General features: G+C 38.5%; 4 protein-coding genes across 13 annotated transcripts; 2 read left to right on the top strand and 2 right to left on the bottom strand.

The window, feature by feature from the left end:
- Positions 1-1,264: 1,264 nt before the first annotated feature.
- Positions 1,265-5,752, bottom strand: LOC118225115 (tctex1 domain-containing protein 1-B-like). 4 transcript variants are annotated; one of them, XM_035413156.1, is made up of 7 exons: positions 5,357-5,752; positions 5,198-5,235; positions 4,376-4,481; positions 3,746-3,939; positions 3,098-3,223; positions 2,287-2,367; positions 1,265-2,042 (listed from the first exon to the last, which is right to left on the bottom strand). In XM_035413156.1, the coding sequence occupies exons 4-7, from the start codon at positions 3,929-3,931 to the stop codon at positions 1,695-1,697; spliced, it is 741 nt and encodes a 246-aa protein (XP_035269047.1). In that variant the 5' UTR covers positions 3,932-3,939; positions 4,376-4,481; positions 5,198-5,235; positions 5,357-5,752; the 3' UTR covers positions 1,265-1,694. The 4 variants fall into 4 exon arrangements, with proteins under 4 accessions (XP_035269047.1, XP_035269050.1, XP_035269048.1 ...); XM_035413159.1 differs by having other exon boundaries at positions 3,746-3,901; positions 5,357-5,751; XM_035413157.1 differs by lacking the exons at positions 5,198-5,235; positions 5,357-5,752 and having other exon boundaries at positions 1,265-1,994; positions 4,376-5,178.
- Positions 5,753-6,430: 678 nt separating this feature from the next.
- dio1 (iodothyronine deiodinase 1) lies at positions 6,431-9,439 on the top strand. The gene is made up of 4 exons (XM_035412126.1): positions 6,431-6,870; positions 7,002-7,145; positions 7,892-8,091; positions 8,671-9,439. The coding sequence occupies exons 1-4, from the start codon at positions 6,540-6,542 to the stop codon at positions 8,734-8,736; spliced, it is 741 nt and encodes a 246-aa protein (XP_035268017.1). The 5' UTR covers positions 6,431-6,539; the 3' UTR covers positions 8,737-9,439.
- On the bottom strand, positions 8,855-13,631 carry LOC118224591 (low-density lipoprotein receptor class A domain-containing protein 1-like). Of its 2 annotated transcripts, none has more exons than XM_035412127.1 (6): positions 13,406-13,631; positions 13,230-13,287; positions 12,849-12,989; positions 11,952-12,089; positions 10,708-10,836; positions 8,855-10,185 (listed from the first exon to the last, which is right to left on the bottom strand). In XM_035412127.1, the coding sequence occupies exons 1-6, from the start codon at positions 13,430-13,432 to the stop codon at positions 10,025-10,027; spliced, it is 654 nt and encodes a 217-aa protein (XP_035268018.1). In that variant the 5' UTR covers positions 13,433-13,631; the 3' UTR covers positions 8,855-10,024. The 2 variants fall into 2 exon arrangements, with proteins under 2 accessions (XP_035268018.1, XP_035268019.1); XM_035412128.1 differs by having other exon boundaries at positions 12,849-12,929.
- A 509-nt stretch (positions 13,632-14,140) lies between these two features.
- Positions 14,141-23,996, top strand: ndc1 (NDC1 transmembrane nucleoporin). 6 transcript variants are annotated; one of them, XM_035412867.1, is made up of 18 exons: positions 14,141-14,340; positions 15,459-15,579; positions 15,772-15,873; positions 16,232-16,406; positions 16,655-16,781; positions 16,919-17,027; positions 17,125-17,176; positions 17,506-17,638; positions 18,267-18,359; positions 18,785-18,866; positions 19,276-19,440; positions 19,536-19,799; positions 20,333-20,445; positions 20,728-20,778; positions 22,031-22,094; positions 22,549-22,649; positions 22,932-23,092; positions 23,610-23,996. In XM_035412867.1, exons 1-18 carry the CDS (start codon positions 14,302-14,304, stop codon positions 23,671-23,673), a joined length of 2,016 nt encoding a protein of 671 aa, XP_035268758.1. In that variant the 5' UTR covers positions 14,141-14,301; the 3' UTR covers positions 23,674-23,996. The 6 variants fall into 6 exon arrangements, with proteins under 6 accessions (XP_035268758.1, XP_035268757.1, XP_035268755.1 ...); XM_035412866.1 differs by having other exon boundaries at positions 14,142-14,340; positions 20,330-20,445; XM_035412864.1 differs by having other exon boundaries at positions 14,142-14,340; positions 16,649-16,781; positions 16,922-17,027; positions 20,330-20,445.
- Positions 23,997-24,420: the final 424 nt, after the last annotated feature.

Raw genomic sequence — 24,420 nt, 5'->3', positions numbered from 1 at the left:
ACTTTTAAATGAAAACATTTCTTCACCCTGAATTACTCTGCAGGCACTGACTTTTTTCATCCCAGCATGCATTGGGCAAGAGGCAGGAATACACCCTGGACTATACACCAGATTATTGCAGGGCACACACACCATTCATTAACACTCATTAATGTTGGAAATTAACCAGCCTGTCTGTCTTTGGACTGTGGGAGGAAACCGGAGTACCCAGAGGAAACCCGCGCGTACATGGGGAGAACAGTCAAACTCCACACAGAAAGGCTCAGGCAGAGAACTGAACCCAGGATCTTCTTGCTGTGCTATCCACTGCACCACCGTACCACCCTAGCCATACCTTCGCAAATTTTAATCTCCTAAGACATTTGCTTCCTAATATTACAGTATACAATATAATTACAATACTCTTGTAGTGACTATAGCATCTAACTTTATGTTGTAAGATGTTGCATTTACTACTACTATCATTTGTGACCCTGATGATTTCGCATCAACACTGTTCATTGCCTAATCCCTTATGTATGCATTATGCAAGGCACTTTGGATTGATTTGTCTGATTTGCACACATTTATTTTAAACTGAAAAGTCACACCAAATAATTTTTCATTATTATGTAATATCGTGCTTTGGCACTAAAATTATATGCTAGGAAAAAAATCTATCACTGTGTTGTGAATCACAATGAATTGGTTTCATTTCAGATTAGATCACTTGGTGCTCATGGGACCTCAAAGGATGCTGTCTTTATACTTACACCTGTACATGTAGCATGAACTATCTAGTGATCCTAGACGTCAAAATTGGAGCTGAAAAGCTCTTGGGCTAACTTGGAAGTTATTTAAAACCATTTGCTTTTCCACAAGTATGCGGTCCAATAACACCTGTATTGTCACTGCACAGACAATGAATTGGCAAGTCAGAGAGACTCCATAATGTATTGCTAGCTTGTTGTCTTGTTTCCAGGGGAACTAGGGGTGAATACTTTCAGGGACCAAAATGAATAAATTACCAAAAAATGAGTACACGTAACGTTGCAGGCTTAGTCATGATTCTTTCCATAATGCACATGCACATACATAGTGAGTAAGCTGTGTGATGAAGGGACCAATATTAGGACATGCATTTACTAAGTAATTGACTATTTAATTTAAAATGAAGAAAATGCATAGTTAGTACTACACGCAACTTGTCCGCAAAGAGCAAGATCAAAGAACCATGTCTCACATTTTTTTATGTTGAAATAATCACATTAAACCATGTGAATTATTTGCCATTTATAATCAAGTCAAGTCAAGACAGTTTGTTCAAATATAAAATAAACCAAGCACAATAGCTTTACACATGTGAATACAGTATGTCTTTTCCACTAGTGACTTTAACAGACTTCACTAGTGGAACGTAATTTGTTTGATTAATCATACAGTTCTATAAAAGTACCAATTCTATCAAAAGCAGAATAGCATTGTATTAAAGTTTTTAAATAATATTTCAAACTCAACATTCAAATTACAAACTCAAGCCTCGGCATCTTTAGGATTCATACAATTTCACTCATTTTAATTGCTTTTGTAAATTTGTAGTTGAGAGGGTTTAAAGAGACCTGTAAATCTGTTTGAATATAAATATCCGTACCAGTAAGTAATTTAAGTAATTGTCACACTACACACATTTGGATTTACTCCAGGACTGCGTTATGTCATTCACAGTACACAGCAAATATCACTGCAGTGCAGAAGACAAGTGGGCTCTTGTAGGTGTGGGAAGCAAAGGTGTCAGAGTGTGGGTCCCACAGGCATCGACTAGCGAGCATTGCACCCTCCCGCTCCACCGGACCCAGAGTAAGGATGCATATCAGCTTGTAGTGACTGGGACAAACAGCCCTAACCAGCCTCTTCACATCCTCACTTAGGTCCTGAACCAGCTGACCGGAACGGGAGGCCTCATAGGTCACCCCGTCCAGGCGGGATGCTAGGAACCCTCGCAGCAGCTTGGTGACCTGGGCAAAGGGAAAACGTTCCAAAGGCTGGACAAAGCCATCAGGTACCTGGGGGGAAGTACAGATGTTGCCTTTGGCTTAAAATGTCACATTGGTAATAATGTCAGACAATGAAACTCCTGACCCTCATTTTGATAAATGCTAACAAACTGATATGCTCGGATGTCACGCAAACACTTTTTTAGCTGCATCAAAATAGCAATATGGCAACAATGTGCGCTGACCACGTGTCATCTTAAGACCAACCTGCCCACATAGGTGAAAATATTGTGTATCGTGTGCATAGTATTACCTGCTCATTAATGATCTTGACTGGCTTCAGTGACGTTGTCCCAATACCTTTTTTTGCTGCAAGTTTCAATGTTGCACGTTTCTAATACGAAAAAGGAATAAAAAGAAGTACACAACCAAACGGAAGTGACAAAAGCTAAACAGGATTAGACTAGTTTTTCATTGAAGAAACAATTTGGAGAGCTGTGACTTTGTTGCGTTAATTTAGATTCTTGGTCTAAATTATTCATAAAGAAGGTCTTATTATGTCTATATTTCAATCACACAAATCCCCCTCTGAGCCCTAAGTGATCAATCTGCTGTTTGTAAACAGGCAAGCTAATTCCTTACTCATTCTGCATTACTTCCATTGATCTGAAAGCGTTTTCAGGAGCACTTAAAAACGAACATTTTCATGTACGTAAACAGAATTTCTAAAAAAGCCAACTTATTACAAACAGTGAAACAATGATTTGAATTAGATATTCTAGTGCTGAGAAAATTACCTAAAAGCAAGCTACTACCAATAATTTACCCCATAATTTACAGTAATCATAAAGTGTAGTGTTCTTCAAGTTCATTGACATAGCTTTTGAGCGTAGCTTACGGCTTCCTTCTAAGCCTTCTGAAGATGATCACAAATATTTTGTGAGTGGATTTCAAGCAATGCCTTTTTGCTGCAACTGATTAAATTGAATAATATTTTTAGCATTATATTTGATTTGAATTATGCTGATTAATTCCACTTAAAATATTTTCACTGATATATTGTAAAACTTTTACAGATGTTTGACATAGACAGCACATTGTCCTCTGTTCCTGGCCAGTCTCACCTTGAGTCCTTTGGAAAACCTTTGAGCAGCCAGCAGCCCCTTCAGACTGATGGCTATGCCCTCCTGTGGCTGGCCCTGAGGGGGATTGGGGAGCCTGTGGCCCGGCTGGGGGACTGCCACTGGGACCTGGACATAAATGTAGGTCTCGCTCAAGTGTACAAACTTCAGACTCAACATCAATAGCGGACCAAGGGGGCTCAGATGTTTTTTGAAGGTAAGCTCAAGTCTCTTTCGGGGGGGGGGGGGGGGGGGGGGGGTGGCTTCTTTCAAGGGGGTTCTAATTAGGGGGGTCCCTCCCGTAATCCCACGCTTCCACTGGGGATTCTAAACTGAGGAATGACGAAAATGTGCATGAAAGTAGTTTAAAATAATGTGTGTATACAAGTGAAATACAGTGGACTTCAACTGCGACAGATTAAACCTTCAAAAAAAATGGTCATGATTGAGAACAGTGAGCAAAATAAAACTCATGAAACAAAATAAAACTTGTGCTCATGAAAGACTACAACTATTTTTGCCCATTAGGTGGGCTTTCTGACATGTTTAGGAAATACCTGGGTGATTTAAAGACTTTGGTGATTTAGTTACCTTGCATTTATATCAATGTCTTTCAATGCATTTGACCAGAGTGTGGAATTCAGGCTGTACCTCCTTCACTGCAGTGCTGTTTCTCTCCAGGGTGAATTTATCAGGAAAATTCATAGTCATTCTGCTACCCCAGGAATGCTTTCCTCCATTTGATTTATCCATTCTCAAATGAAAGGGCTGAATATGAAACGCCTCCACAGGTCTTTCCACAACAAACTGCGCAGATAAATTTAAGCCACAAAGCATGCAAAATCCTTAAGGGAAAGCCATAATGAATGTAAATTATACTATACTATTATACATTACTGTGCAATTTTCAAAATACTGTATTTAAGTTTAATTTGTACAGTATATGTATTTATATTTTTGAAAGTAGCACGCTAAATCTTTATGACACTGGTTATGTCTCATACTCAACGAATATCAGGAAAAGGAACCACTGCAATCGAGCACTGCAGCCAGGATCAAGTTTTTATTGGTTACCATAAAACATAGGATTAAAAAAATAACTTCTCTCTACAATTCTGCGAAGGGCTATGGGGGAAAATACATATATTTCATATCTTGATTAACCTCATAACATTCACAAGATCATTTACTTTTCATAATGTATGCATTATATTGTATGATTATATTTAAAAACCAAACTGCAAAATTAGAATAAAATGTTTAAACCAGGCTGTTTCTTACCTATGTATGTTTGGGCTGACTACTGATTTGACAGTAGTTGGTTAATCCAGTGTCCTGTGACACTCCCCTTCTGTAAGGCTGTGCTGTGCTCTCTGGGTTACTAATGCTGAAACATTGTTATTCATTTTACTTCACCTTGTTGCCTTGCCAGACCCATGACTTTGTAAACAAGGGAAGCATTTATGAGCAAGTCAGTATGTAAATTCCCCCTGAACTCACAAAGGGCCAGCATTTTAACATTTGCAACAATAATCCATTGTCCTTCACTTTCTTGTTTTTATCAAATAAAAGTCAGCACATCTTACATGTTTTTTTATGGTGCTTGTTAACTAAAAATCCGGAGACAAGTATTGTGAGCACACACAGCATGGGAAACAAGTGCATTGAGTCTGTTCATAATGAAAGCAATCACCTTTCTTTGACTAATGAGAACACTAAGTCCTTGTTCTGAAAGGTATTTCAAAAGGGAGAGACTGAGGAACCGTCAATCCAAAGAGCAACCCAGTCAAGCGTTTGTCACACTTATAAAACATTTATGCCTGTTCTCAAAACTGCATGCCCCAACAAGCCAGCGGTGTCCTTATGTGGGCTTGGAGGCATTTCATAGGCTCTTAAAAGTTTGGTTGATGCAGCAAGGGAAACCTTTTAGATTCCTCTCTCCAGATAGCAATTATTAATATAGTAACACATTTGCAGAATCCCTGGACATCTATTCTGAGCTAGAAATTGGTAAATTAAGTTAGAAGTGAAATTAAAAGTGAAATCTTTGCCAACAATGCAATATACAATACACAAACACAAAGAACATGACATATACATTACCCAGCTTGATAAGCCATCAGTCCTTAGATTTGGAACACCTTATGTCAATGGAAAGAAGAACCAGGCTATTGTGACATAAAAAAATGTACATAAATATGTACATAAATAGAATGTCAAATGTGAAACATGTGGTTTTCCTAAAAAAAATAAAATTCTTACCTTACACCAGTGAACAAAAATATCTCAAATAGACATTCCAGTACTGAGTAAATGACTTAAAAGCAAGCTACAACTACCCTCTCTAAGATCAACCCATCGTGACTTTTGCCCCTGCTTGGAAACCCTGCATACGTTACTGAAAATCACACAGTGTTGAGTTCTTCAAGCTTATTTACATACTTGGCCCTATGTGTTTTCATCTTACTTTTATGTGTCAAATCAAAGTATCACATTTAAAAAATTTGCCACATGGAAGAAGAAAAACATTTAAAGGAATGTTTTAAACAGCTGACAAACACTTACACACCAGAAAAAATATGTTTATACTTGCATGGCAAGTTAATTTTGCAAATTTCTCAAGCTCTTCTACATTCACAACATTTGTGATTGTAAAGGACTCTAAATACTGTAATGGTAAATGGTAAATGGACTGCATTTATATAGCGCTTTTATCCAAAGCGCTTTACAATTGATGCCTCTCATTCGCCAGAGCAGCTAGGGGTTAGGTGTCTTGCTCAAGGACACTTCGACACACCCAGGGCGGGGTTTGAAGCGGCAACCCTCCGACTGCCAGACAACCGCTCTTACCTCCTGAGCTATGTCGCCCCGTACATACATACATGCATACATACATACATACACCAAGAATACTTCATTATCCCCATGACAACATTTTCCTAGCAGCATAATATTCACATTTACAAACACTTATGCCAAGAAACGTTTAATTATTCACACAGCAGAAGGGGGAAATACATAAATATGCATACATATAAAAATTGAAATATTTAGGCTTATGAAATAAATATTGAATCTTACAAACCTATCCAGACATATGTTTGCCCCATTAATGTAGGCTACTATATGCTTGTTAGTCAAATACAGTTTCGCCAAATAAGTACAATAGTATAATTTCATCTGCAATTTTAGCGGCAGGCCTAAATTTTGCAAGTGTGAATGATTTATAGACAGTGCTCTGTATATGTGAATAACTTTTTGTTGAATTTTTGTTTTTCTTCAGATATGGATACACTTCATTGCTATGGACGCACCCTAGTTTTAAAAAAAGCATGCGCACTTCCGCCTGCTTAATGTTTCTTTGTCGTCATATGCAAAACGGGAAAATACTGGAGTTGTAGTGGATTTATATTGTCGTGTTAGGATTTGATCAATATTCCACACAATGCAGAGGCTAATTGTTTACCTGACGAGTATACTTCTCGTTTTCTATATGCTTATGCAGACCCTGGTTTTGCGAATGTTGTCGATTGTTGCACCTGGACTGGCGAAGAGAATTCTGCTAAAGCTTGGCGAACGAGTTACTATGACCCAGAATCCAAAGTTTAAATATGAAGACTGGGGACCTACGTTTGCAACGCTGACTTTTGTAAAAACGGCTCTCGGACACCTATGGATCTCTCTCGGAGACGAAGCGTTTGTTGGAGACAGAGCACCAAATACTCCGGTTGTCACCTTAGACGGGAGACAGGGGCGAATATACGATTTTTTAAAAGGTAACGTAGCAAACGTTCGGAAGTTAGCTGGCTATTGTAGCTAGCTGGGTTTGTGCGGTTATAGACTATAAGTGTAACGTTTGGGTGTTTTCTGTAAATATTTAATATATTCATGTTGTTTTCTGTCGTAGATAACAGACCCCTGGTATTAAGCTTTGGAAGTTGTACCTGACCTCCGTTTCTCTTCAAGCTGGATGAATTCAAACAGCTTGTCAAGGACTTCGGTGCTGTGGCAGATTTCCTTGTTGTGTACATTGCTGAGGCACATGCAACAGGTAGCGATTGTTCACGCACTCTTACCACTATCCCAAGTAATATGTGAATATTAGTAATTACAGTAACATGCGCACTTTAGTAATTAGCCTACGTCTAAACGTAGATACTGTTTTTTTTTTCATTATTATCCAGCTCTGCGCTTTTATGTTGTGACAGATAGAAAACGCTGTGTAGATGTAGAAATGCTTTTGTAGCGATCGGTATGGAAGAACTTGACTGGCCTACACAGAGCCCCTCATAACACCTTTGGGATCAGTGGGAAAGCCAACTGCAAGCCAGTCCTGATCGACCAATCAGTGCTCGACCTCACTAATGCTCTTCTGGATGAATAGAAGCAGCAACGTTCCATCTAGTATAAAGCCGACCCAGATGAGTTGAGGTTGTAAGGGTGATCCAACATATTATTACTCGTAATTTTGGTTGAGATGTTGGATGTCAGGTGTCCACATACTTTTAGCTATGTGTGTATTTACACACACACTCACACGCGCACGCACACAGACACACAGACACACACACACACTTTCATGGCCTCTACGGACTTCCATTGAACTGTGTTCTATGCAGGTCCAAAATATGATTTCTTATATAAGCCAAAAGGTTTAATATTGGATTTAGATGCCATTGATTTTTGCAAAATGTTATATTATGGGCACGTCATTGTACAATTCTATTCAAACAACATTATTAAAATTGCTTTGGCAATTATTTCATGTGTTTTTTTTTTTTTTTGTTCTCACTTCAGATGGCTGGTCTTTTGCAAACAACGTCGATATAAAAAATCACGCAAATCTTCAGGAACGTTTAGCTGCAGCTCAGGTCCTTGTGAAGGAAAAGCCCCTGTGTCCCATCGTTGTGGATGAAATGACTGACATTACAGCATCAAAATATGGAGCTTTGCCAGAACGACTGTATGTCCTGCAGTCAGGAAATGTGATATATAAGGTATGATTTTAAAATTATGTGAAGTGGGTCCAATAAAACTAAAATTAATGTTAATTAAACTGGGCTCTACAGTGCTCCCCTTTTTTTTTAACTGACATTTTTCAGTAAATACTGAAAACAGCCAATGAACTAGCAGTGAGCATGAATTTTCTCAAACATGCATATACATCTCAAACGTTTGATAATTATAATGTAGGTGTTTTTGAGGGGTGTTTGTTTTTGTTTTTTTTTAATGTATAGATGGGTCATTTTATAGCTGGGTTATGTACATTTTGGCAGCTGGGCCAGTGGAAATGTACCTGGGGCAAATAGAATACTGACCTGATTGGGCCACTAGAAAAAATCCTTAACATCGCACCTTGTTAAAGAGATAGTTCATCTCAAATGGAAACTTTATTCTTCACAGCCTTGGAATATTTTGCATGGACTCCATGAAGTTTCATCTTTCACAGTGTATGGTTGTGTACCTAATGGTGTGCTTAGCCACCATTCATTTTTAGCAGTTATATCCTGGAGTGAAACATGAACACTGTGTTCTCACATCCCTGTGTTTCTCTGTTTTTGTCTTTCTAAAACCAGGGCAAGAGGGGTCCATGGGGATACAATCCTGAGGAGGTGCGAAGAGTTCTGGAAAAGATTAACTAGAACTTATTTACAATAGAACACTTGCACAACATATCGACAAGCCATCTTCTATAAGAACTGTCATTGTTCCAAGAATCCACATATTTGTGACCTCTGTTGTATTTATTTTTGATGATTACAGATCAAACCTTTGGCCACTGTAATCTGATTATTCGAAATATAAAAAGAGGTGTCACAGTATTGGTGGTACTATTAATCACTACAGTAGCTGATTTAAAATGTGAGTGTATATGCATTTTGAGAGGCATTGGAATTGGAGAGGCATGATTAAATTCTGCATTCAAGCCTGTTAAGTGAAAAATTCAAACATTTAAATTACTACATGAAATTTATAGTGTAAAATATGACTTTTATTTAAATGTAATCTTATGTTAATAGATTAAAAAAGGGATATTTTCCATATGCCATCTTCGATGGAAACTGCCAGCATTCCAAGATTCCTCATCATTTTTGTGACATTTTTCATATTTATTTTTGATGATTACAGATCAAACCCTTGGCCTCTGTAATCTGATGTGGAAATGTGAAATGAACTGTCACAGTCATTGTTTGTAGTATCAATCAGTTTAATGTAATGTAACACCTTTGCACATTGAGAGGTACTGGAATTTAATTAATGTTTGCATTTGGGAATACTGAATTCAAACATGTGAATCAAATATTCTATTAACATACATTTAAATAAAGAAGTTATAAAACAAAATAGGTTTTAAATCAGTTTTTTTTGTTTTTTTTGTTTTTTTAGAGAAGTATTTAAGTATTGGACTGATTATGACAATATTTTTATTGCTGAGAAGCAAACCTGAAAAAGGCAACCAGCATTACTTGCACACAGAAATATATTATCTCCTCAACTTTTAACTGGCAATAAAATACATGAGCACTGTTCACTACATTTTAGCTACAAAATGTAGCATACAGTAAGTTATCAGCATAAATACTTAGGAAGCAATATAACCAATGTGAATTATTCATATTGTATTTTGGCCAACAAACTATGTATGTAAACAATGAATATTGAATTCATATTTATATTTAATCTTTGGTTAAATATAGTTGCTTCTTGTGAAAATCTACTGGTAAGCCTTCCCAGAAGAGTGGAGGCTGTTACAGCCACAAAGGGGGTCCTAATCCATATTAATGCCCATGGTTTTGGAATGAGATGTTCAACAAGTATGTATGGGTGTGATGTCAGTATAGCAATTGCATTTAATAAAGTAACTTAAGATCTATATATATATATATATATATATATATATATATATATAATATATCGATCGTAGTGACATCACTCAGCACAAGCAGTTCTGGTGCAAGTGTACTCATCAGACCAGTCGAAACACTCCTGTCGACCATCCTGGCACAAACACTGAGGGATACACTCACAGTACTTGTACAGCACAGAGGTGCAGGGCCACCACCCTGGCCCACAGGCAGGGCAATCTGCATCTGTCCAGAAATCAATATGTGAGGATTAAATTTACATTACACACTGCTAAAAGTCTGTCTTAACAAGCGTTTTAGTCTCATAATGACACTTAAAATCTCAAGTAGAAAATACAAGTCGGTTTTAAGTTGCTTTTTCTTTGCAAGTGAAATTTTCTGACACTAGTGGACAATCCTGAAATTTCACCTCATTGAAAATATTTTTTGTCTAATTTATCCAAAAAAAGTAATAAAAAAATAAGAGTTTAAGTAAATGTAAGAATAAAATACTTGAGATTGCATTGTTTTGTTTTTTGCAGTGCACTGTTTACTCTGCTGACAGTTTTCTTTCAGGATTTTTATACTAACATAATGCTTTTGCAGACCAGTTCAAAGGCCTGAACATAAACCCACAATAATTTATACCATTGTAACAAGTGCGGCAAAACACACTGCCCTAAACATTTTCCCTTAACATACAGTATATACTGTGTATAATTCATTGGAATGTGAGAGCCGTACATTCATACAAACAGGCAAACTTACAGGCACCAATTTCATCTGAGCAATCCCCACAATCATTTATATAGTTGCATTTCCTGTCAATGAAAATCCAGAATTGAGGGTTTCCACACTGGAATATTAGTCTGCTTGGAAGGTTTTTTGGTGGGTCACCTAAGAGAAAAACGGTGGCATGTTACCTAAAAGAGAGGATAGCACATGAGCTACGTTTTATTATTAACTGAGAAACGTGGAATTGTGCTCAGTATTTACAATCATAATAGAAAAGATTAATATTTACTTAATTACATCTATGGTAGCCCTATCCTTGTGTTCTTAATAATAAGTGATAAGAAATGGACAAAACATATATTTTGTCCAACTTGGTACTTGGGGGACCTGGTTTTGGGGGATTTATATCCATAATCTAATAACTGATAATACCTAGGGTAGTTTATTAATCATACCGTGCAGTGCACAAACAACACAGGTCCTTGATGGTGTTGTTATCAGCAGCATCAATAATCAGCTGGTGTGGTTTCTCCCTTTTTCATTGGGAGCAGTATATAGACTTTGACCTCGATTCTAATGTTTTCAGTTCAACACACTTTTATTTCTTGCACATACATAACCCTCTATTGCATATTGCAAACCTTTCTGACTGCTTCCTGAGAAAATCACTCTCTTATTTTCCACAACATGTCAATTACCTATTGGTTCATTTCCGAAATTTTCAATATGGCCATTGCTTAGACTGTAAAGTTCTGACATGAAATCAGGTGTTTCAGTTAGCAACAGTAACCAAGAGAGGTTGGACTTAGGTGAATTTCCTTGCATAATGCAATTAGCTCCTCAAATCATCTCTCTGATTGGCTGTTACTAGCAACCACCTAATAACACCCTAGCAACCACCAATACCCTAGCAACCACCTAGTAACACCTTAGCAACCACCTAGTAACAGCCTTCTAACACCCTAGCCACCATCTACGACACCCTCGTAACCACTAAGTGACACCCTAGCATCTGCCTAGTATCACCCTAGCAAACCATGTAGTAGCACCTCAGCAAACACCTACTAATACCCTAGCAAGCATCAAGTGACACCTTTGCATCCACCTAGCAAAATCCAAGCGACCACCTATTAACACCTTAGGAACCACCTATTAACACCCTAGAAACACCAAAGCAACCACCCAGCACACCCTAGCGTGTGTCCCGTTGAAATGGCAATAGGTCAGGGTGTTGTTAACTGATAATGTCTCTGATTTTACACAATGCTGCACGCAACTGCACATGAGTGGGTCCTCATCAGCTCCACTGGGACAGTTCTGAACCCCATTACAGACATCAGATGGCATGACACAAGTCACTCTGTCATCACACAGGAAGCCTGACAGATTCTGGACTGTTGTGCAGAAGCGGTTAACTGTGAAGTGGGAAAAAGTATAATTAGACATTAACAAATGTTAAACTTTTAAACAAGTAACATCATCTTAATAATCCTAAATGTATTGTGGTTTGAGATGGGAACAGCAGCCATGTGACCACATTCATTTTAAGAGCACTATTCTGACGGAGTGTAGCACAGTGGGTAAGGAACTGTGCTTGTAACCGAAAGGTCGCAGGTTCGATTCCCGGGTAAGGACACTGCCGTTGTACCCTTGAGCAAGGTACTTAACCGAAATTCCTTCAGTATATATCCAGCTGTATAAATGGATACAATGTAAAATGCTATGTAAAAGTTGTGTAAGTTGCTCTGGATAAGAGCGTCTGCTAAATGCCTGTAATGTAATATTCTGGTTTAAAGTGGAAATGGGGGGGGGCACCCCTCCAAATGACATTTTAATACCCTTAACAAATTTGGGTATGTAGCTTCATTAATTTACTTAGGTCTTGAGGACTCCCTCCAAAATGCTATCATCAATTTCTGACGTGGTGATAGCCTGAGTTTTAGAGAGAGAAGTGATCTGACTTCAGAAAGGTGTGCTCCTTATTCTTCCTGAATGTCATTGGAGATAATGGGGTTTATTTAAGACAGGGGATGATTCTTATAAAAAGCCCTGGGTTTAAAGGGGTGAAGAAACAGCATCAATTTTTATCGCCATGGTCATAATTTACTTTTTAAAGTTATCCTAAAATAAATATAGCCAGGAAATTAACCCCCATATAAACACCAAGATCTCACCAGGAGGACGTTGAGGAATGCCAAAAATCATGATGAGTGTGACTCCAGATGCAACAGTGAGCAGGCTTAACAGCACAATGCCTGAGATGCAGAAACATTTCCTGGTACAGCACTTAAAGCTGGAGAAATTCCCACAACAGTCTGTGTGGAAAACACAGTACACATTCATAAAATTAACTAAAAATGTTCTCTGCATAACCAAAACTGAATTTTTTTATTAACTATTTATAGAGATAACTTTTCGTTCATAGCTATGGTTCAGGAGTTGTGTGTGGCTTTCTTAAGCACAGAAACTCAGCACACTGTAAAATAATAATTTTTAAATGCCCTTCAGCTGTTTTAATAGATTGAACAAGATGCAAGAATGATGGTAAACCTCACCTTCCTCCTGGGATAAAAGGGTTACAGCTGACCCAAATTCCTTGGTATCAAAATATGCCTGAGAAAGACACAGCAACACATCTTCATTTCACACCAGCCATAATATATGGCAGCCATAGTTGACTGAAGAAATAATGTACAAGAAAATACCCTCCCAGCATATTTCAGAAATTTACCTTGGGATGAGTCTTATTGGGTTTCATTTTTTTTTTCTTTTTGTGTGTTGTCCAAGTATTAAAATCTCAAGTTCCTGCCTTATTGTCCGTCTTTCAACCAAACTGTTCTACAGACAATTCTAACATCTCAGTGGTGTTTAATAGCTCTGAGCCATCGATCATTTGTCACTAGGTTACCCTGCAAAAACATTAAAAGAAACGGTCTCAATTTTCCTTGCTCAGACATGCCCACCAAGAGAAAAGCAAATACATATGGGCAAAGTTCATGATTTGGCTGTAACAATATTTTTATATGTTATAATGTTGCGATTTAAATACAAAGTAGGCTACATTCAAATGGACCAGTTCATTGTTTGTTTGAATGTTTTTTTTTTGTTTGTTTTTTTGTTTTTTTGTTTTTTTGGGGGGTGTTGGGGGGGCGCGGGGGTTGGAACAGTTTTTAAAATCCTCAATGTTTGTTTATTCCCCATACTGGAATGTCCAGTTACAAATTAGGCCTGTTTCATCGCAGTAACATATGATATGTTAGTTTTGGGGCACAGATCAACACCAGTGCAATGAACCATTTATTTAAACCAGGTTGATGGTATGGGGTAAACTGAAATGTTTTGATCAAATGTTCTGAATGGTAAACAGATTTATAAACGTTTATATATTTCTTGAATTGGCACGTTTTGTGTTTTGTCATTTCGATCAGGCAGCACACGGGACAGCACTATATTGGGGTCTAAGGAAGGTCCTTTGAATGCAAGTGGCGCGGTATGGGAAGTTTCATGCACAGTGCTGTTCGTTCCATTGTAGGAGTGTAAATTCGGCATTTGTCAATGCATGTGTTCAGCAAAAAAGCGTTTGTTTTGGTCAGCGTGTGGAAGCATTATTGCTAGCTAAATTACATTATGTTTCTACTTGGGCACAGTCATTGGTTCCTTTCTAAGGTATGTACTTTTTGTTAAATTTTTAATTTAGAATGAAGCCACAGTTGTGAGGACTAGCCTACGAAACTTCTAACTTAGTTATCACAACACGGATAGCTAGCTAGCCAACTAATATTGATAAATAAGCTTTGCTAGCAGCAATTCGTATTTCGCAAGATTCAACGTATGTTTCTTTCTGTGCATGTAGTAACGTATCACTTTGACTAGTAAACTGAATTTGTAATGGGCTGCTCATGCAGTGGGTGCGATTTGGGCTGTAAGCTAGCTAATATAGGTCAACCGGTCATGTATTATTATTCGTCGGTTAACTTGGTTAGCTAGCTGAATTGGATAACAGGCGACGTCGGATTTTATCGATACATTTAGCCAGCTATCTTTATAATGTGAGCCAACTGATGTGAGCAGTTTGCAGAAACTGATATAATTAGTTAGAAGGGCCAACCGCACTGTTAATGAGCATAGTAACATGCCAAATACTGGCCAACGATAAGTTGGCTAACTAGAATGCTTTGCCAACTTAAGTCTAAAAATGCGTCTGTATGACAAGCATGTCCCTAACACATAGTCTTGGTTGGTTTCATGTAACTGACATACTAGCTGCATTTGAATAATTAGGACTGATACTTGCTCAGATTGAGTCGTGCTCCCCATTACTTTACGTACAATTGGTCGGGAACTGGGATGTTATGTACTTAATGTAGGCTACTTAATGTACCTGGCTAGCTAAATATAATAGAACCACAGACATTTGCACAGACATCGCTTAGCGTGAGTGCTAACAGCGTACAAACAGATGAGAAAAGTATTTTAAGAAATAATGCCTTTTATGCTCGTTAAGCACTGTTCTTCCTGCTTAACAAACTGCTTGCTTAACCAGGCTTGGTGTAGCTACCTATAACCATGAACTGGAACCACCAAAATTTGCATAGACACATCTTAGGATGAGTACTAAAGGTGTTTAAAAGGATGGGGAAATGCATTTTTATGTGCATTAAACTGTTTTTCCGAAGCAATTCTGGCTCATTGTTTGGGTACTGTAGCCCTCATTAAACAGTTTTTATTAAAGCATTTTATAACATCTCCATAATTTTCTCTTATTTCTGCCTCATCTTGTTCAGGTTATTTGGTGGAGAGCTGCTGCCAGCACTGCATGGACAGTGTTGCTGTTACCAGTCACCACAGCTTTGTTCATAGTTTTGAGCAAAGCTAGTTTGTTCCATCCCATCCAGTGGATTTCTGGTAAGCACATTTTGACCTTGATCTTTGTGGTTTTGTTATCAAAAATGGCTACTATAAGCCCATAACATTACAAGTGTTACAAATTACAAACCTGAGCAGAACTATGGTTGCAACTGAGTGTCATTGTGATAATATTAATTGTTTTTGGTTGGATGGTTGGGCCTGTCTAAGCAAAACATGATTCTATCCCAGAATCCGTGAGTCTCTTCTATGGCTCCTACGTCATTTTCTGTCTCCTCATCCTTACTGCGGTTGTGCTGTTTGTTGGGTTCTTCAACCTGGAATATTACACCGGTGAGTTGGATTTCTTTAAATAATGTACATGTTTGCTCAGTAAGCTTTTTATAATTTGTGGAGTTTCACGAAGCAGGGGCGACATAGCTCAGGAGGTAAGAATGGTTGTCTGGCAATCAGAGGGTTGCCGGTTCGATCCCCCGCCCTGGGCGTGTCGAAGTGTCCCTGAACAAGACACCTAACCCCTAATTGCTCCCAACGAGCTGATTGGTACCTTGCATGGCCTTTCGCCGTTGGTGTGTGAGTGTGAGTGTGTGTGTGTGAATGGGTGAATGAAAGGCATCAGTTGTAAAGCACTTTGGCTAAAAGCGCCATATAAATGCCGTCCATTTACCATATTGAATTTGCTCTTTTTCAGTGGTGCCCTCCATCCCTTGCACCAGGATAGCCCTGTTGGGAAAAGTGCTTCATCCTCAGCAGTTTGTCCACTCGTTGGCCCATTGCATGATGGGCATGGTGGTGGCATGGTGTGCGTCTGTGATGATCGGAGGGAGATATAAATTCATAGCCTCCCCATGCACTGAGGATAGCGGGTGAGCCATACCATTAATGCATTGCTGTTATATCTTAATTTGAACCTTTTATTCTTTCAAATGGAATTTTCATCAGTAAGTCACCTAAGCCAGGTTGCGTGTTTTGGATGGAGATTCCAGTTCCGAAGAGCAAGTAACTCAAACCAGGAATGGGTCCACAGTGCATAATTCTTTAAATCTTATAATGAATTTAGATTTTTATAATTCATTATCTCATATGTTATTTGATTTTCTTGTTGCAGTGGCAGTGCTCATCAGATGTGTCTAAATGAGTATCATCTCTTCTTGCTATTGGCTGGAGCCTTTATTGGATACAGTTACAGCCTTCTTGGAGTGGTTAGAAATATGAACTATGTTTCATTTCACACCGTACAGGTACCGTCAGTTTCTGTTTATTTCAGACTATGTTGAATACAGTTATGAAAATTTATGAAATGTGTCCATCACTTAGGCCACATTGTTGTAATGGCTGTGTACACAACCACATAAATGTGTGTTTTGTGTCATTGCAGCAGTTCAAGTACCTGCGTTTCAAGGGAGCACTGCCTCTGGTTGTGAAGTACAGTGCAGTTCAGTCGTTGTATTCATTACGGAACTATTGCATTTTCTATTTTTTCTTCGGTAAGCGAACTGTTAAATGCTCATTCAGAAGGACTGCAATGACTTTGTTTAAAAAAATAAAATAAAATCTGAATTTATATACTTTTGCATTATTTAGGATATGTGCCCAGAGCCTGGATTTGTACTACAATGAACCTTCATAAAAACAGGCAAGATGTCATAATATACACTCTCTTTGTGTGAAGAATTTCCTTACCTTTTTTTTTTTCACTTTTTTGTTAACTTAAATAATAAGAAGCACTTTTCATTTCACAGTAGAAATCTTAAAGTCCTTTACATTGGCAGAAGCATATGCCGTGAGACATGAGCTGTACGAAATGAGTATGGTGCCTTATTGAACCTGTGTTTTGTAGTTGTCCAGTGACCATGATATGCACTTTTGTACATTGCTTTGGATAAAAGCATCTGCTAAATAAGTGTAATGTAATCTTCGTAAAGGTGGCTGTATTAAATTATTTTTCTGGTTTTCCCTGTCTAGCTCTGTCACTGCCCTGGACACAGTCGCTGGACTCCTGGACCTCTCCTTGCTTTACCATCTGTGGATCAGTGGCACCTTCCTTCTGGTCATCTGGTACACCACCATGCTTCTCTTCAAGATTTACATCAGTGAGGTCTGGAATCTTTCAATAAAACTTGGTCGGTCAGCTTCTCTTGGTGCTTGCTGTTTTAGATGTTCATTCTCATTTTTGTAGATAACGACAGTGAGATGCATTCAGTGAGGTAAAAACGGATCTTGTCTGCAAATGTTTTTAAAAAATGTTTTAAAAAGCATACGACTTATTGGCCAGAAATTTATGCAGCGGGACTATGACCATATGAAACATACTATGCAACATTCAGACTGACAAGTAGGAAAATGTTAAACTGGCCAAGTTAATCACCACATTTGTATTCCTCCAACAAGCAACAACTTAAATAGGCTGCAGTTAAATCCTGGAAAAGCATTATAAGAGAAGAAGCAGTGTCTGGTGAAGTCAGTGGGATGGAGGCTTGATGCAGTTACTATAAGCAAGAGATTTTCAACTTATTTCATTTTATTTAAACTAATTGTTCCGATACCGTTGTTCACCTAAATCAGGGGGGGCTGAACACAAAATGCACTTTTGTTAAAAAATGAATTTCAATTTCTGGGTATGCAACAGAAAAACATCATTTTTTTCCCAACACTTCTGGAGCACATTGTGACTTCTCAGTAAAAGTTCATTGTTTGTACTAATTTGCATCTTGTTTTTTTTGAAGGCGTACAGTGTACCTGTGCAGTCATCATTTTCTGAGGACATATTCCAATGCCTTCCTGCAGTTTTAAGTGGCAAAGAACCAATGATTTTAAAGGTGAGACTGCAACTTTGTATTCTGTCAAAAGACTAATATTTTTGTTATTATTAGTTGGCTTGCCAAAGGCCAAAGGTCTTAAGCTAGAAATACCATAAACTTCCCCACCCATATTATGTTGCCTGTTCTTTATTAAGCCACACTGGGTTTTTTATTTTTATCTGTAGAAGAGTAGCTGTCCTGACTCAAATGAGCTCTTGGCCAGCTCTGCCTCTAGTGAATGTAGAGGTATATTCCCATGATACTGTGCAGGCTTCAGGTACCTGCTTTACTACAGACTACGATGAGGCAGATGAGGCATATAAAATAAAAACATTGCTTTGAGGCTCATTCCTGTGTTTGTAATTGCTGCTTATGACGAAACTGGTTGAATTTTTTCTAATTGTATGTATACATTTTTCTTTCTCCTTTACCTCAAATTTAAGTTTTTAGCCCTGCAGGACTTGGCTTTGTTGTCTCAACACTCCCCATCAAGAAGACAAGAAGTCTTTAGCCTGAGTCAGCCTGGTATGTAGCATTCTACAGTTCTGTATTTTCTGTATTGTTGTGTGTGCAATTTATAGCTATGGCGTATTTAGTGGGCAAGCACTGTTGATCGCAGGCTTGGCAATATAAAGCAAATTTTCCATCTCCGTAATATTTATTGTAATTTTTCCGTTTTTAATACCCGTATACCCCTCCATAAATGCCCAGGGCAGCACAAACTGGAGTTTTCAGTGTACAGATATGGACAGCATAACAACCATCCCAAAAAATGTAATGGTTGCTCCAATTCATGCATTGCAACTTGTATGTAGGTATTTTGCTACTGGCTAATGTGGCTGACAAGCCCTCGGAGACGCACAGTTGCAGTCTGCATTCTGCCTGCACCAGTTGGAAATTAAGTGTATTCTGCCATAACTACATTTCCTCCCAGGTGGTCATCCTCACAATTGGAGTGCCATATGTAAGGAGTGTCTGTCTCTCATCAATGACCTCACTCAGAGGCTGGTGACTTACCATGAAGTTGTTTCCTTCAATGGGAGGGCCAAGCCACAGTCCATCGGCAGAGATCAGCAGTCCACCTCCTCAGACAGCTCAGGTAGATTACAGTCAATTGTTTTTTTTTTTTTTTTCCTTTTTTATTAAAAAGACTCCATTTATACCTTAAGTGATATGTTGGTGTAAATTTTTCAGTGGCATCAGGTATGGAAGAACTGGCAAAAACTCCCTGGGTGAGTTCAGCGAGCCACACCACTGGAGTTATGCCCCTAAGATCTTCTATGACAGCCATGTCCGGCCCCCAGGCAGCTGGCTTCACCCCCAAGTCTGATAGCCCGTTTGCTTCTCCTGCCATGAAGCGCCTGGTTGGGGGGCAGGACCCCTTCTCACCCTGGTTTGGCTCAGTGCAGAGCCCTCATGTGACCAGGAGGAGGCCCAAGCTGTGGACTTCCTCTACAGGTAGGAGTGATGAAGAAGATCTTGTTCCACATGTTTGAGCTACAGAGGTGTAGACGACCTGATTTCCGAAGGCTTTATTTATGCTTCTCTGTATTTTCATGCCACTGGTCAAACTGCTCATATGTCCACTATAGATGCTGCAATTTTTTTGTTGGGACAGCCAATCAGCAGCAAGGCCTTGCAGCTTCCATGGAATACGAAGCTGTACAACTCTTGCTACTGATTGGCTATCTTATCAACACCCAATAGATATCAGTAGTGATGATTTGTTTTCCCGGGAGTATTTCACGTGGCCTCTGAAGTTTGGATGTTGACTAATGAATGAATTTAGAACAGTGGTTGAACTTTTGCCACCGCTACACTGTAGTTGGGTGTGTGTGGAGAAATAATACACTCGTCCCAGCCAAACAGAATTGAGTATTCAGCTAGTCTGTATTGGTTTTTTGGGAGTTGAAAATAAAATTATTTGTGTCATGTCTGACTTGAATGTGCATGATGCATGCTGTGCTCTTTCGTTTCGTCTAAAACAGCAGGGTCTCCTCTAAATGGCAGTCCTTCAGCCTCCCCAGCTGAATCGCCCATCCCTTCTCCTGCCACGCGCACACCAAGCTTCCTCACCCTGTGGGTCCACAACCGACAGGAGCAGGTAAAGTGCTATTAAAATTCCCCCTTATTATTGGTTCTGTTTCCATATAAGCTCCTGGTCCTCATTGAGTTTTTTTTTGGTCAGTTTTATTCAGTTTTTAATCCTGTTTTTAAATTAATTTATTGGTTATTTTTTAATTTTAACACATTGACCCTTGACTCTAATTGACTTCATGATTTATTTGTGGTTTAAATATTTACTGCAACAATGTATTGTCAATTCTTATCATCATGATGCAAGAATATTCTGCTCCATTGTTATTTTCTCAAATGTTTTATTCAGGTTAAAAATTTCTTGGCTAAGCGGGCACTGATAATGTACTTATTTAATAAGGTAAGATGAAGTGCATGCTGCATGGTGGGTGGGAATAGACTCTGCATGCCTTCCAGATACTTGTAGTAGTCCTAGAAGACTGCATTTCTGCTCTGTACTCTCATGGCCATGGGACCAGGCTCACAGTAAGACATTACTGTCTGAACATGCTGGGAATCATTGCTCCCCTGTTCAGCTTCAGTTAGAGTTTTGGTAGAGGTGACGTTTCCACCCCAATGTAAGCATTGCAATTTTCTGTTAGCGTAGCTGCTGGAAGCCAGTGGTCATGTCATGAGAGGGTACGACAGGAGAGGAGTTCATTGCTCAAAACAACTAATTCCTCCCCCTGATCATCTAACCTAACCCGGCACGTGTGCAACCATGGTGGAAGTACCTGATCTGTCAATCCTGTGTGTTTGTGGTGCTGTGGTAAAATGTTTCTGCACTTTCGATAGATTTACATCTTCTGGGTACTTCAATGAAATCATAAGGCAGCTGCATGTCCTGCCTTTATTAACCATTTGTTTCCCATTTCATTGCGTTTGATCATGCTTCTTTGTCAGCCCTTTAGCCTCTTTTGCTCTTTCATTTGCTGTAAAACCTGACTAGTTTTGAAAGTTCTAACACACTTAGTGCACCTAGTGCACACTTCAAGATTTTATGTTTTACTTGACATTCAGTTTGCCAAACACGCACTGAAATTGTGTAAATAGTCGCAGCACAAAACATTCTCTGTATATATTGCGGCTCGCAGATACTGACACATCAACAGCCGATTTACCAAGCTCAATTCTATTTATGCAAACAAATAAATTCATTGCCCTCATTTGCAATGAATATAAATCTCAATATAAATCAGTATAAACTTGCCGGCAAGGAGTTGGCTTCCAGCATTTATTGGTGGTAAATTTTCTTGCTGGCCCAGTTTTATTGGAACATAATTTATTAATGATTACACATTTATAGCCTACACTGAATACTGCCAAAGATGATAATTTGATGATTCTCAAATTTCAGGATTTTAAAACATTTGTTTTGTCATCCTGACTCCCTTGATTGAGCAGCAGTGCAGTTGTCTGACCTTAACCTAATGATTTAAAGAATCATGAAGTGTGTACTCAACTCAAAAACATTGAATTGCAAAAAATAATAAACGTGTACATATATACATATACATATATATATACATATACATATACATATATATATATATACATATACATATAGCACTTGCGTCAATGTAATGAGTTTCCCTTCTTTTCTTTCCTTACAGCTTCCAGAAGCCTCAAGTCAAGCCCTTTTTGCTGACAGTCAAGCTCACATTTGGGCGCTGGAAGGTCAAAAATTTATATATGTTCATTTGAGAGTATAGTTTTTTTAGAACATTTGTTCAAATAAATGCTTGACTTAAATGTTTAACGGGTCAGCAGAAAGGTGCTCAATGGGGTGATGCAGGTGAAGTGGCAGTGTATGCTAACGAACCAGTTAACTGGAGGTTTACTGTGAACACTGGCCAGTTTTTATGAAGCAATTTGAGTTAGCTGGCAAGCTTTATCCAAATGGGAACCTAGCCTGCCATTTGTGTTAGAGACTCTTAATTTAAATGTGTATGTTGTTGAACTTATAGCGTAGTGGGATGAAGGGTGTTTTCATTGCACAGCCTGCCCTGTAGGTACATACATTTGAAAGTTTGTCTTCTTTTTATATTTAAATTGTATGTGTATGGTTTAAGTATTTCCCCTTTCACTGCCACCACCCCTACCCCATTATTTTTATTATTTTGTATTCTAGGCTTATCCCATCTAGTTGTGGCCTCGTACACAGAAGACCGATTTGGTGTGGTACAGACTACGTTTTCCAGCATACTGAGCTCAATGCTGATTTTGCAAGAGGTAAGGTAGAAAATATCAGTTTTAAGCTATAATATATATGTTCCACCACAATTTTCATTTTTTAGCACCCTTTTCGATGAATCCACATACGTATGAATTCTGAGCTTGTTTCAATGTAAAAACACTTCAAGGTTCAAATCACACCTAATTTATAATGAGCACAGCATGAAAACACTTGAGTTCACCCGGGACTAGGGCTGAGGAATGAGGCTGATTCATGGTTGATACATCAAGCTAATAAGCTTCATCTTTATAGGACTCTTGTTATACTTCTATCTATAGGCAGTGGACAAGCACTTCAAGTTGCCCCATGCCTCCAGCAAACCTGTACGGTCTTCCTTCAACCTTGAGGATACAACCTACAAAACTCTACGTTTCGCACTGAGAGCAGCCCTGAAGACGGCCATCTACAGGATTACAACCACTTTTGGCCAGCACATATAGTAAGAGATCATGTTTTGTCTTCAGCCTTAACGGTTGTAATTAGGATGCAGAGCTTGTGTTGTACATATGTTTTTCTTATTATGAATTCATTAATTGTGAATTTTCTTGTACACAAACATTCAAGTTTTATGTGCCCCATATCAAGCAGAGACTCTCATAATGGATATATTTAAACTAATTTAAAAGTACCTTGTTGATCTGGGCCCCAAATAGGCCGGGAGATGTCTATATGTCAGGCAAGAGTGAATCTAATACACCAGAACTGATCACAATCTGGACCACAACCAGTGTGAATACTGTCGTCATATCTCAGCTTTTATTTAACAAAATAAGGGCCACTTGACAACCAGGCCCTAAAAGAGAAAGGCGAGCAGCAACTTAGCATTTTTACACTGAAGTATTGGAGAGCTGAGAACCAGTGAAACATTTGTAGAAAATGATCAATATATAATTTTTAGGATACCTTTCATTGTTGTTGAAATGGCTACTTGCATCACTCTTTCTCCTCTCTTGCAGTGCTGTGCAAATGTCAGGAGAGCATCGAAAGAGGCTCCAACAGTTCATGGAGTACAGAGAGTAATTCCACTGTCCTACAGATTTGTGCCTTACTGCTGGAGGTGCTTATTAATCCACTGAGCCTTGAGACTTTATAAATATTTTCGGTGGTCTTTTGGGTTCCAGTTGGGATTTAAAGATCTCAGAGTTTTTGGGAGGTTCTTGTCTCTCATGATTGGATTGGTATTAGTATTACAGAGATGACATCAGTTTTAGTTTCCTTTTTTTTGTTTTGTTTGTTTTACAAAGTTTATTTTCCAACTAAGATATGTAATCTTGGAACTATATGCATTCAGTTAACAACTTTGTTGTTTGGCATAAAAATAAATAAAAAAAATTTCCAATTCATTTTCCAGAATTTGTATAGGTTGATTTTGAAAGTTTCATGTACTAGCTAGGAATGTCATCTACATTGTACGTGTGCCTCTTAAATTGCTTGATCTTGCTCATGCCAGAACCTCCGTGACCATCAGGGGACCACAGATGACCCCCCCTATTGAAAACACAGGTTTTGGGGCAAAGCACTGCTTACACAAGCGGCCCTCTTATTCTGGGTGTATTCTGCTAGGATTTGCGGTATGTGTAATGAATTGGAGGTAATCGATTTGTTTTACATATTTGACCAGTAGTGTTACAGAAGCCATGAATTTCAATTATTCAGTCATTAAATTTAAAACATGCTGGTTTTTTGGTGGTAATACCAGAGATTTTTGAATTAATAACTGAATGACCATTTCACATTATAGCCATCTGAAAGCTGAATTTTGAATTT

This window comes from Anguilla anguilla, chromosome 4 (genome assembly GCF_013347855.1).
Source record: "Anguilla anguilla isolate fAngAng1 chromosome 4, fAngAng1.pri, whole genome shotgun sequence".
In the NCBI taxonomy this organism is placed as follows: domain Eukaryota; kingdom Metazoa; phylum Chordata; class Actinopteri; order Anguilliformes; family Anguillidae; genus Anguilla; species Anguilla anguilla.
This window is presented reverse-complemented; position numbering and strand designations above follow the sequence as displayed.

What these genes read in the sequence shown, in the direction of transcription:
- LOC118225115 (XM_035413156.1), bottom strand. Translation starts at nt 3,931, where the DNA reads ATGCTTTGTGGCTTAAATTTATCTGCGCAGTTTGTTGTGGAAAGACCT. An exon ending in GGTTTTCCAAAGGACTCAAG is followed by an intron (nt 2,368 to 3,097) that starts GTGAGACTGGCC and finishes TTTTCGTATTAG; the next exon opens with AAACGTGCAACATTGAAACT. An exon ending in TCAAGATCATTAATGAGCAG is followed by an intron (nt 2,043 to 2,286) that starts GTAATACTATGC and finishes ACTTCCCCCCAG; the next exon opens with GTACCTGATGGCTTTGTCCA.
- LOC118224591 (XM_035412127.1), bottom strand. Translation starts at nt 13,432, where the DNA reads ATGAAACCCAATAAGACTCATCCCAAG. An exon ending in CCTTTTATCCCAGGAGGAAG is followed by an intron (nt 12,990 to 13,229) that starts GTGAGGTTTACC and finishes TTTTCCACACAG; the next exon opens with ACTGTTGTGGGAATTTCTCC. An exon ending in CATTCCTCAACGTCCTCCTG is followed by an intron (nt 12,090 to 12,848) that starts GTGAGATCTTGG and finishes CCCACTTCACAG; the next exon opens with TTAACCGCTTCTGCACAACA.
- ndc1 (XM_035412863.1), top strand. Translation starts at nt 14,302, where the DNA reads ATGTTTCTACTTGGGCACAGTCATTGGTTCCTTTCTAAG. An exon ending in AAGAACCAATGATTTTAAAG is followed by an intron (nt 18,360 to 18,784) that starts GTGAGACTGCAA and finishes CTCAAATTTAAG; the next exon opens with TTTTTAGCCCTGCAGGACTT. An exon ending in GCTGTGGACTTCCTCTACAG is followed by an intron (nt 19,800 to 20,329) that starts GTAGGAGTGATG and finishes CGTCTAAAACAG; the next exon opens with CAGGGTCTCCTCTAAATGGC.